A 12452-nucleotide genomic window follows, 5' to 3' on the forward strand; every position below is an offset into this window, starting at 1 on the left:
GTACTTCTTCCCTTGTAAAACTCCTGTAAAAGACAAAACAAAACTCACTCCTATACCCTGCTTGGTGTGCTTTTCAATAAACAAAGTGTGGTCCTTAGTTAGGAGGCACCGAGCTCACACTTGAGTAAACAACTCCAGGAGTCAGTTTCGTTCATGCTGCACTGCCATGGGTGGTTAGTGATTGTTCTAGAATCTACATCGTAAGTAACAAAGATGGGGAGAACATGTGACTAAAATGCCTGTGTGCTGGATGAGAGGCAGTCATTCTGTCATTCTTCATGATTAACGCACTTGAGGAGTTCTCTTGTCTCCATCACAGGATGTATTTCTTTTCCCTTTCGTTCAGGTGTCTGACAGTGGTGTGGCTGCACTTGTTAGTGGACCATGTGCCAAACAATTAGAGGTAACTTTTAAATGTCTATGAAAACACTAAAGTTTATTTTATCTTCAAGAAAAAAATTACGGTTATTGGTGGGCAGGTGCCAGAGAGCAACTCTGTGGCCTCTGTCTGCTGAGACATCTTCTCCCTCTGGCCCTTTTATGGGGCAGTTTGTTTGCTTGTTTGAATGCTTGTTTTTTCTTTCTATTTTGAGCCCACACTGGCCTTGAACTTGCAGCAGCAGTCTTCCTGCCTCCATCCTCCCACAGGTAAAGTTGCAGCAAGTGTGATTCCATACCAAGCTTTCATCCTATTTCCTTTCTAAAAAATGCATTTGTGTTCTGGGGCTGGAGAGATGGCTCAATGGTTAAGAGCTTTGGTTGTTCTTCCAGAGGACCTGGGTTCAGTCCCTGGCATCCACATGGCAGCTCACAATTGACTGTAATTCAAGTTCCAGTGCATCTAACTTCACACAGACATACATGCAGGCCAAACACCAAATGTACATTTAAAAAAAAAAAGTGTGTTTGTGGTGGCTCATGTGCTTTAATCCCAGCATTCGGGAGGCAGAGGCAGGCATATCTCTGTGAGTTCAGGGCCAGCCTGGTTTATACAATAAGTTCCAGGCCAGCCAGAGTTACATATTGAGATCCTGTCTGAAGAAAAATTTTATTTTTATTTCATGCAAATGGATGTTTTTCTTGCATATGTATCTGTGCACCACATGCCTGACAGATGCTTGAGGGAGCCGGAGGAGGATATCAGATACCCTGGAACTGGAGCTGAAGACAGTGTGGCACACTCTGTGGATGCTGTGAATCAAATCCAGGTCCCCTGGAAGAGCAGTTATTTTAGATCATATTTAGTTTACATAGACATCAGTTATTTTGGTTAACACATTTGGACCATGGTCAGAGTACTGGAAAACCCCAAATGTGTTGCCAAGGCAGACATGGCTGTTGGAAGGGCAGAGGGCTGAGAAGTGTCTACGCAGACACAAAGTGGAGTCAGAACAAGATGGACTTACATTAGTCACCTTAATATTTTTTATATAAAATTATATTCCAGACTTTTTTGTGCATCTAGTTTTAATTTTTTATTTCATTTTGTTTTCTCCGTAGGAGATTAACATGGGGTATTGTATAAATCTAACCGATACGGCTGTAGAAGCTGTCCTGACTGCCTGTCCTCAGATACGTATACTTCTTTTCCACGGCTGCCCCTTAATAACAGGTCAGTCTGACAGGTTGCTTGTATTTAATTTTGACTTCCTCTTTTACCAACTGTAGAACTTTGAGACAATTCCTTAGTCCTTCAATTCCATTATTCATTGTACTTATCAGTAAAATGATGTAGTGATGTACTTCCTTCATAGGCTTTTACTCGTGGTGATTATCTGATCTATCGGGGTCGCAAAATGGGTACTAGTCATGGCAAGGGTGGTGGTAACGGTGGTGGTGACGGTGGTGGTGATGGTGGTGGTGGTAATGGTGGTGGTGACGGTGGTGGTGATGGTGGTGACGGTGGTGGTGACAGTGGTAGTAATGGTGGTGACGGTGGTGGTGACGGTGGTGGTGATGGTGGTGGTGACGGTGGTGGTGATGGTGGTGACGGTGGTGGTGACTGACGGTGGAGGTGATGGTGGTGGTAATGGTGGTGGTAAGGCTCAGTGCTCCCCAGAGAAGGATGATGATGCCAGCAGTGGTCATGAGCACAGTGTTAAGATGATGGTCTATGTAGACGATAAAAAATGTCAAGCTTATTACATCTATTAGAGGCGCTAAGTGTCCAGTTGACTGCTGTTTCCTCAAGATGTAGAAAGTGAGATTAAGAGCAATTTAACAGTCAGGTGTTGTTTTATCAACAGCACAGTGACTGCACCTGAATCTACTACTGTTTCAGCTATAGGCTGCAGCTCCACAATCACAGCCCACTGCTCAAGCTGAGGCCTGCAGGACTTCTGCAGCCCCCAGAACCATGTCTGCCTCTGCAGCCAAATGTAGTTTTAACTAAGTCTCTAGCCCCCAGAACCGTGTCTGCCTCTGCAGCCAAATGTAGTTTTTAACTAAGTCTCTATCATTCTATTTTGCCAGTAAAGACTTGGGAGTCAGATACTGGGGTGAAAACCTGCTAGCTCAAACCTGTTGACCCAGCAAGAGATTATCTCTTCCACAATCCCAAACCAAAAAGGGCCACCACACTCTACTTCCTGTGTGTTTATCTATTTTCTAGACTCCCTCAAACTGTCTGTGACTGCTTCCTGTCAACTAGTTGTTGACTCCACCTCTTGACCCAAGGTTTTATTTAATTAATGCAAACTTGGGGTTCACAGTGTGATCAATATCCCGCAACAGTGGGGGTGGGGCTGGGTGGAGCATGCCTTTAATCCCAGGACTTGGGAGGCAAAGGCGCTGGATCTCTGTGAGTTCCAAGTCAGCCTGGACTACAAACTGAGTTCCAGGACAGCCAGGATGACACAGAGAAACCTGTCTGGGGTGGGGTTTGGGGGAGAGCAATTTAACCAGGCATCATGATTTATTCCTGTAATCCCAACACTCATAAGGCAATGTAGGGTGGATGGCTTCTTGTTCAAGGTTAGCCTGAGCTATGTAGTAATTTCTAGGCTGGCTTAGGCTACAAACACCCTGTCTCAAATACCACCATAACAAAAAATTTTTCCATTGAAAGCTGAGGAGATGGCTCACCAGGTAAAGCTCTTGCTGCACAAGAATGAGGCCCAGTGTCTGGATTCCCAGATTCCACCTGTAGTTCTAGCTTATGCACACACAGGAGGTAGAGACAGGGAATCCCTGAAAGAAACTGACTAGCCAAACTAGCTAAAATGGCAAGCTCCTGGATCAGAGACAAAAGGTGGAGAACAATCAGAAAGACACCCAGTGTCAACTGTAGACTTCCACACACATGTCCACCTACACACACACACACACACACACACACACACACCACATATGCAACAATAACCACAAAATATCTGCCTTTCCATTGAGTTATGTATGCACTTTTCTTATATAATGAATAAGCAAAGATGCTTATAAAGTAACTCCTACATCTCTTATAAACTATTATCATGATTATGATTATCATTGACCCTAGGCTAGTCCAGAACTCTAGACCTGGGGCAAAGTAGTAGAGGGATTCTTGTAGCCCTCAGTCTAAGGATTTGCTACTTAGGCTTTCTATGTGATTTGACAGCTCCACAGCAGTTCCCTCTGCCTAAGGGAAGTCTTACATAATAAGCCTAAGTCTTACATAATAAGCCTAAGTCTTACATAGTAAGAATGTAGGTATTTCTCAACCTCTTCACCTTCCTGGACAGCATGCCGAGTCTCTAAGCTCCAAGGACATACTACCCTCCCCAAGGGAACTTAGAGCCATTCTTAATAGACTTCAGGTAAAATAAAAACACCTTCAGAATTCTCACTAAATACTCCAGTCACAGCTGTCTCCAAAGATTTTTTGATTTCTAATTTTCTCTTTCCCACTTTAAAAAAAAAGGGGGGGGCGTCTGTGTGTGTGTGTGTGTGTATGTGTGCGTGCGTGTGTATGTGGTCAGTGCCTTCAGAGCCAGGAGAGGGCACTGGATCCCCTGGAACTGGAGCTGCAGGCAGTTGTAAACTGAAGTTGTGTGAGAGAGCGCCAGTACTCTCAGCCGCTCCAGCTCCCTGTTCTGACACTTCCCCTACTTTAAGATGGATGAACTCCTGTGGTCTCTACAATCTGAATGCTGAACAAGCAGACTGTGAAATGAACTCTGTGGACAGAGGTTTCTGGTTTTCAGCTGTTAGCTGAAATAGCTCTGTCTTAATATGCTTTGTCTAGGGGTAGCTTGCATATACAACATGTTATAAAATTCATCTCTGCTAATTCTGCTTTAAATGTTGTTCTGGTTACGATCTGGAAATAATCAAACTGGTATTTTCCCTTCTATTTTTAATAGAAACCAAGACAGGAAAAATATATACAGTCAATGAGGAAAATGATTTATTTATTTGTGTATGTGTTCACACGCCATGGTCAGGTCAGAAGGTAACTGCTGCAATCAGTTCTCCCCTCCAGCATATGAGTTTGGGGATCAAACTCTGCCAGGCTCAGTGGCAAGGAAATTTACTCATTGAACCATCTCACTGGCCCCCAACAGCTTAAAATAAATACCATACCAAGTAGAGAAATATCCAATTATGTGACAACCTTCATATAATAAAATTTTGTTTAAAGTTTAAAAAATGAAATAAATATAACACTTAAGAATAATGGAAATTTTAAAAGTACTGATTGTTGGAGGAGGCAGTTTGTTGGTTCCCGGCTGCTCAGCAGCTCAGCCCCCCGAAATAATCACACAGAAACCATATTATTTGCAATACTGTTTGGCCAATAGCCTAAGCATATTTCTGGCTAACTCATATCTTAAACTAACCCATCTCTATTAATCTGTGTATTGCAAAATGGCTGTGGCTTACCAGCTAAAGTTCTGACGTCCATCTCTGGCAAGACTACATGGCTTCTTTCTCTCTGCCTTCTTCCTCCCAGCATTCAGTTTAGTTTTCCCCCACCTAGCTTTTTTCTACCCTAACAGGCCAAGCCAGTTTCTTTATTCATTAACCAATAAAAGCAATGCATAGAGACTATGGTGGCACACACCTTTAATCCCAGCACTCAGGAGGCAGACGCAGGTGGATCTCTGTGAGTTTGAGACCAGCCTGGTCTACAGAGCTAGTTCCAGGACATGCTCCAAAGCTACAGAGAAAACCTGTCTTGAAAAACAAAAAAACAAAAAAACAAAAACAAAAAAAAAAAACGAAGAAAGAAGGAAAAAACCAGCAATGCATAGACAAAAGGAAAGGACCTCCCACGCCAACTACCCAAGGCATGAGTGGTGGTATGCTTGTGGAGGTGAAAAAAAAAGAACTACCCCCTTTTTGTGAAACTATGGAAGTGAAGCCTGGGTTACATTGAAGAACCCAAGATGTTAAAGGGGCCAGAGCCCAAGACGTCTGCAAAGGAGAGCTGCAGACAGAGTGGAACCAGCCCTAGAAAGAGAACTAAGTTGCAGGAAGCAATGCTAAAGAGATGGAGCCATCTAAGCCCTGACACCCGACATGGAGTTGTCCCTCTTTGGTCTAGTGTTTCCTCACTGTGTGACCATTCCTCCCTTTTAGAATGGTAATGTCATTGGAAGTAAGAAGTATATAATTTGCATTTTTATTTTATAAGGCTTACAATTAAGAGTATGCTCTAGGTGCACAGACCTTTAATTCTGGAACTTCAGAGGCAGAAGCAGGCAGTTTGAGTTTGAGGCCAGTCTGGTCTTTATAGCAAGGACTATGTAGAGAGGCCCTGGAAGGGGTAGGATTGGGAGACTGCTTTGAATCTTAGAGTTGATTCTGACCTTTGAATTTTTAAAAAGTGTTGAGTCTGAAAGACTGTGGAGACTTTTGAAATTGCACTAAAAATATTTTGCATTATGATATGGGCACAAACCTATGGGGCTAGGGAGTGGAGTGTGATGGTTTAAATGAGACTGATGCCCATGTGTTCATGTTCATATATTTGAATGGGTGGAAACGTTCAGAAAGAACTAGGAGGTGTGGCCTTCTTGAAGCAGGCGTGTGATGGAGGAAGGTCATTGAGCAATAAAGAAACTGCTTGGCTGGCCCTGATAGGTTAAAGCATAGGTGGGAGGAATAAACAGAATAGAATTCTGGGCGGAAGAGGAAGTGAGGTCAGACTCTGCTCTGCTCCCGGAGAGACCTGACAGCTCTGCGTCTCTGGAGCAGAGACGCCATGCTCAGCCCTCCCAGGTAGACGCAATAGCTCTGCGCTCTGAGGCAGACGCATGGAGCAGAGACCCACGATGGACGGAGGCTAGAATCTTCCCGGTAAGCGCACCTTGGGGTGCTTACACACATCATTAGAAATGGGCTAGTCCAGGTGTGAGAATTAGCCTGTAAGGGTTAGAGTTCATGGGCCATGCAGTTCTTAAATGAATACAGTTTGTGTGTTGTTATTTCGGGCATGAGCTAGCCAAGCGGCCGGGGTGTTGGGGATGCAGCCCGCCGCTCTTATTTCAACAGATGGCGCCCAACGCCCCAATGGGCTGGTATCACAGCAGCTATTGGTTGGAGGGGCGGAAGGACCTCCCGCAACAGGCATGTCTCTGAGGGCAGGCTTTGAGGGATGTTTGGTTTTGTTTCTTCAAAACCAAGGCTCTGTGTAACAGCCCTGGTTGTACTGGAACTCACTTTGTAGACCAGGCTGGCCTTAAACTCAGATCTATTTGCCTATGCCTCCCAAGTGCCATGATTAAAAGTGTATGCCTCCACCGCCCAGCTAGGCTTTGAGGTTTAAAAGACACCATTCCCGGGTAGACTCTCTCTGAACCCATCAGCCCACTTAAACTCTTCCTTTTATAAGTTGCCATGGTCATAGTTTTGTCACACCAGTAGAAATGTAACTAATACACATCTTATTAATAAAGGACAAGATCATCTCAACAGAAACAGAAAAACCATTTGAGAAAAATCAGGCACACATAATACTCCATATCCTGGTAAGAGGCATCTGTTAAAAAAAAAAAAAAAAAACCACCCAGTTAACACCAGGTGTAGTGGCACAAGATACTGACCAGTGAGTCAACATGTAAGAACTCGAACTCTCCAGCTTCCTTCTCTAGCACCGTGTCTGCCTGCATGATGCTTTGCTTCTCACCATGATGATAATGAACTAAACCTCTGAAAATGAAAGTGAGCCACCACAGTTAAATGCTTTCCTTTATAGAGTTGCTATGGTCATGGTGTCCCTTCACAGCAATAGAAACCCTAACTAAGACAACCCCTAGCAGAGGTGAGAGTGACTGAGACATCATCTGTCTGCTTTTATCATGGTCTAGACTATACTTCCAGAAGACACCTGAAAGTTGCCAGTTATTGTTCCAAACTTCCAGTCATCTTGGATTCCAGGAACAATGGATTTCTGATGTTGAAAGTGTTATTAGTGACTTCTCCTTAGAGCTTCCAAAAGGAACTACAGACAAGCCAAAGCCTAATTTTAGTCCAATTTTAAAGTACTATTTTAAATACCATTTTAGAATACTGTCCTTTAAAACTGTATAATAATAAATTGAAAATGAATTAAATTTATGTCCTGGCAATGCTAAAGAATGCATGAGCTGTATATGGCGATTCTGTTGAACCTGTCCATGTTGGGTTTCAAGATCTAAGTTGATGAGGACAACTGACCAGGTCAGCGCCTTCCTCAAGAGGGCACCAGATCTCATTACAAACGGTTGTGAGCCACCATGTGGTTGCTGGAAGTTGAACTCAGGACCTTTGAAAGAACAGGCAGAGCCATCTCTCCAACCCATAATAATTAATTGATGCTGATTTAAACCACTGAATTAGGTGCTTGTTACAGCAGCAATAGGAAACTAATACAAGGTAAAAACATTGAGTTTTCCAGTTTTCCGATGTTGAAACCCAGGCAATCATGGTATGTGATTCTTTTTTAGTTGCTAGATGTGGGTATTGAAGGTTTTCTTGACGATTTTTGAGTCTATATTCATAGGAGATCTTGATTTGTTTTTTTTTTCTTTTTTTTTTTCTTCCTAACTTCTTCCCTTCCTTTCTCTTTTTCTCTTTCTTTTTTTTTTTTTTTGGTTTTTCTTTTTTTATTATTTATTTATTATGTATAAAATATTCTGTTGGTATGTATGTCTGCAGGCCAGAAGAGGGCACCAGACCTCATTACAGATGGTTATGAGCCATCATGTGGTTGCTGGGAATTGAACTCAGAACCTTTGGAAGAGCAGGCAATTCTGTTAACCACTGAGCCATCTCTCCAGCCCTTTTTTTTTTTTTCAGTTTTTCAAGACAGGGTTTCTCTGTGTAGTTTTGGAGCCTGTCCTGGAACTCACTCTGTAGACCAGGCTGACCTCAAACTTACAAAGGTCCACCTACCTCTGCCTCCCAAGTGCTGGGATTAAAGGTGTGCACCACTACCTTTAATAAGACCGCCCAGGTCTTTCTTCCTTTCTTTTGTGATATCTTTGACTATATCTGATGTCAAGACAGTAGTGGCCTTGAACAGAATGAGCTTCCTTCTACAAAGTCTCTCCAGCTTTGTACAGTAGCTCTTCGCCCGTGCTGCGTATTTGACCGGTTCATTACTTTTTTTTTTTAAAGATTTATTTATTATGTACACAGTGTTCAGCCTCCATGTATGCCTGCAAGCCAGAAGAGGGCACCAGATGTCAGTACAGAAGGTTGTGAGCCCCGTTTCATTACTTTTAACATGTGCTTTTGTTCATCTGTTGGGGCGCTGGAGTTGCACACAGAACCCTGCACATGCTAAGCAAGCATTGTACCATTGACTTACACCCCTAACCTGTAATCTCTATTTCTGCTCTTTAATTTACATTTTTAAAAATGTTGTGTGTTCCTATGTGTGAGGTGCACATGTGTGTGGAGGGGTATATGCACGTGTTTGTGTGCCTATGAAAGCAAGAGATAACCTCAGTTGTCCTTCAGGAGTCATCCACTGAGCCCCAGGGATTTCCTGTCTCCACCTGCAAATCTTTTTTTTTTTTTTTTAAGTCAGGGTTTCTCATTGTGTTGCCTTAGCTGGCCCAAAACTTAATATGTATACCAGTCTGAGCTACATAGAAAAGAGCTTATCTCAAAAGAAAAAAAAATAATAATCACATTGTTAGGTGGGCTAGATCTAATGATAGTGAAGAGTACCATTAAGCAAAATAAATAAATTTTATAAATTATTTATTTGTGTGTAGATGTGTCATCTAGTGTACGTGTAGAGGAGGTGAGACTATTCACTCTGCCATGTGACTCCCAGGGATGGAACCTGGGTTCTCAGTTGGCAGGAACTGCACTTCCCTCTTGAGCCATCTCACCAGCCCCACTGCGTTTTACAGTTCATTTTATTTTCAGTCCTTCGAATAACCCTGTAATAGCTTTCATCACACCTCGTTTGTTTTTCTTTGTTTATGCTAAGAGAGCATCTTATATAGTCCAGGCTAGCCTTATGAGCTGGATCCGCCATAAATTCCTGACTCTCCTACCTACACCTCTCAAGCACTAATATTACAGGCATGCATTATCACACCCAGCTTACATCCAGTTTACATTTAAAAAAACATTAAATATCTTTTATTGTAAATTGATATATTGTTGTTTTCTTTTATAGATCATTCACGAGAAGTCTTGGAGCAATTAGTAGGATCAAGAAAACTAAAGCAAGTGACGTGGTCTGTTTATTGATCTTACTGAGGCGGATTACAGGAGCCTTCCCAGGAACTTATTATAACACTAATTTATTACTTATTGTCTTAGTTAAACTGTAACTCCCAGAGAACCAGTTCAATCTTAATGTGAACATTTGTGCTTTTAAGTTAACCAGACTCAGCATTTAGCACTCCTGTAATCCCGTATTTGTTTGATGACCCATCTTTTTGTTTTAATGGTGACCCTGGTGTGAACTGTACCTGATGGAGAGGAGGCTGGGTTTGTTTTTAATAACAACAGTTTCAAATGATTCATTTCCCCTTTATAGTCCTTTCTCTGGTTAGGTATCTGAGCTGTTGAATTCTAAATAAAGATGCTTTTAAAAGTGTAATTACCTTCTGAGTTGATTTCTAGCTTTTACCTGCATGAAATGTTCAGCCAGAAGCAAAGTGGAGCATAAAGCCTGTTACCTCCTCACAGAACCGGAATACCTGTTTCACTGCAATCAATGGTAATAATTCACATTAAAATGAGACACTTAGCTGCAGAAGCGACTCAGTGGTAGAGCCCATGCCCAGCTTGTATGATGCTAGGGTTGAATAGTCAACACCAAAAAAAATTAAAATTAAAATTTACAAAAAAGGGGGGCAGTCATTCAATATATTCATATTACTGAGGCTTTTGCTCAGACATTCATTTCATTGATTCCTGCCCCCCCTCAGTTCTAGGGCTTGGTCTCAGGGCCTCATACATACTAGGCAGTCATGCTACCACCGAGCTATATCTCAGGGCAACTTCATTGGGCTTTACAGCTGCTCTTTTTTTTTTAAAAAAAAAATATTTATTTATTATGTATACAATATTCTGTCTGTGTGCATGTCTGCAGCCAGAAGAGGGCACCAGACCTCTTTACAGATGGTTATGAGCCACCATGTGGTTGCGGGAATTGAACTCAGGACCTTTGGAAGAGCAGGCAATGCTCTTAACCACTGAGCCATCTCTCCAGCCCCCTACAGCTGCTCTTTCAAAGAATATTTTACCTATGGGCTTCTTCCTTGGCAAAATTGGATTCATAAATGTGCGTGTCATGTTTTACTGGGTATTGAACCTAGGGTTATGTGTATGCTAGGTAGGTACTGTACCATTAGACCGTTATCTCCAGTCCCATAAGTGTGTAAATTTAAAGACAACAGACCATTATAGGGCTGGGTGTGGTAGCTGCCCATCTTTAATTCTAGCTCCCAGGAGACAGAAGCAGGCAGATCTCTGAGTTTGGGGCCAGTCTGGTCTACATAGCATATTCTAGGCCAGCTATAGCTACAGAGTGAGACCTGTCTCAAAAGTAAATAAATAAAAAAGGAAAAAGGAGTACTACAGAGATTGTTTACTGAAGCTCTATTGATTTCACATCATGAAATGCACAGCAGGTTCATTCCTGGCAGGGCCCTAGCAGACAATAACCAAACCACCCTTCTTCTTTAACCAGTTGTTGATGTGGGATTCCCCTCTGTATGCTGTGAATACAACTGGTTAATAAAGGAACTGTCTTGGGCCTGTGCAGGGAATAGAAGAGGTGAGCAGGGAAAACTAAACTGAATTATGAGAAAAAGAAGGGCAGAGTCAGAGAGAAGCCATGTAGCCCGACTGGAGCCAGACAGAACTTTACCCAGTAAAGCACTGCCATGTGGTGATACACAGATTACTAGAAATGGGTTAAATTAGTATGTAAGAGCTAGCCAATAAGAAGCTAGAGCGAATGGGCCAAGCAGTGATTTAAATAATACAGTTTCTGTGTGATTATTTCGGGGCTAAGTGGCTGGAAACCTACAAGTGGCTTCCTCCAACAAGTTATAGTATTAATCTATAGTAACTGCCCAAAACTTGTACCAAAAGCCTAGTCCATCCCCAATGCAGTGATGTTCATAAGTGGATCACGAGGTCTTGACCTCACCAATGGATTACTGCATTAATGGATTCATAACTGAATGGACGACTGCAAAGACAGGGTTCAAGAGACCAGCCCTGGGCCAATCCTTTACCTCTTTTATAGGGCAAACTGCAAGGTGGGGAGCAAGCAGTTATCTACCACACACTGTTTTTGCCCTAAAATCCCACCTTGCCTCCACACAAAACAATGGAGCCAGCAGACCAAGGAGGAGCTGAAATAAACCACTCCTCCTTTTAAGCTGAATTTTTTTCAGTTATTTTGTTACAGTAACAAAAAGATAACACTCCAGCTCCTTATCTTTCCAGAGATATTTTATTATTAATACTGTAGCAGATTGTGTATGTTATATCCATACATATAAGATATACCTTCTACATAATCAGTTGTGTGTGAAATGTATTATTCACATTATTTTTACTTAGAGTATTTTGTTCTTATAAAATCCTGCCGACCTGGTGTATGAAATGGAAGCATAACCATTACTAACTTTAGTAAACCATGCAGAGTTATGCAAGGTACAACAGCCAAGGAAGGTGAGACTTTTTATTTACTAATTTCTATTTGTTTGTTTTGAGACCAGGTCTCACTGTATAGCTCTGCTGTCCTGAAACTCACTCTGTAGACCAGGCTGTCCTCAAATTCAGAGATCCACCTGTAAAAGCAGGCACCACTGTGCAGGGCTGAACAGAGAAATTTTAAATAACTCCCTCTATGAGAGTCTCACTATGTAGTTCTGGCTGTCCTGGAACTAACGCACCTTGTAGACCATTCTGGCTTCAAATTCAGAGGGATCAACCCACCTCAGTCTCCCACATGGTGGTATTTCTTTTTTTTTTTTTTTTTTTTTTTTTTTTTTTTTTTTTTTTTTTTT

The 12452-nt window shown here is 42.1% G+C and overlaps 1 protein-coding gene across 3 annotated transcripts in view; it reads left to right on the plus strand.

The window, feature by feature from the left end:
• The window catches only part of Amn1 (antagonist of mitotic exit network 1 homolog), a 36190-nt gene extending 26166 nt beyond the window's left edge, over positions 1-10024 (plus strand). For 2 of the 3 annotated variants that reach the window (XM_050126499.1, XM_050126501.1), the window contains exons 5-7: positions 347-403; positions 1501-1612; positions 9596-10024. In XM_050126499.1, the coding sequence (XP_049982456.1) occupies positions 347-403; positions 1501-1612; positions 9596-9669 (243 nt within the window). In that variant the 3' untranslated portion in view covers positions 9670-10024. Of the gene's footprint in view, positions 1-346; positions 404-1500; positions 1613-1754; positions 1801-9595 lie in introns of all 3 variants that reach the window. The other variant, XM_050126500.1, reaches the window with a different exon arrangement.
• Positions 10025-12452: the final 2428 nt, after the last annotated feature.

Source organism: Alexandromys fortis, unplaced genomic scaffold, assembly GCF_014885135.2.
Source record: "Alexandromys fortis isolate MF-2015 unplaced genomic scaffold, M_Fortis_MF-2015_v1.1 scaffold_260, whole genome shotgun sequence".
NCBI lineage: Eukaryota > Metazoa > Chordata > Mammalia > Rodentia > Cricetidae > Alexandromys > Alexandromys fortis.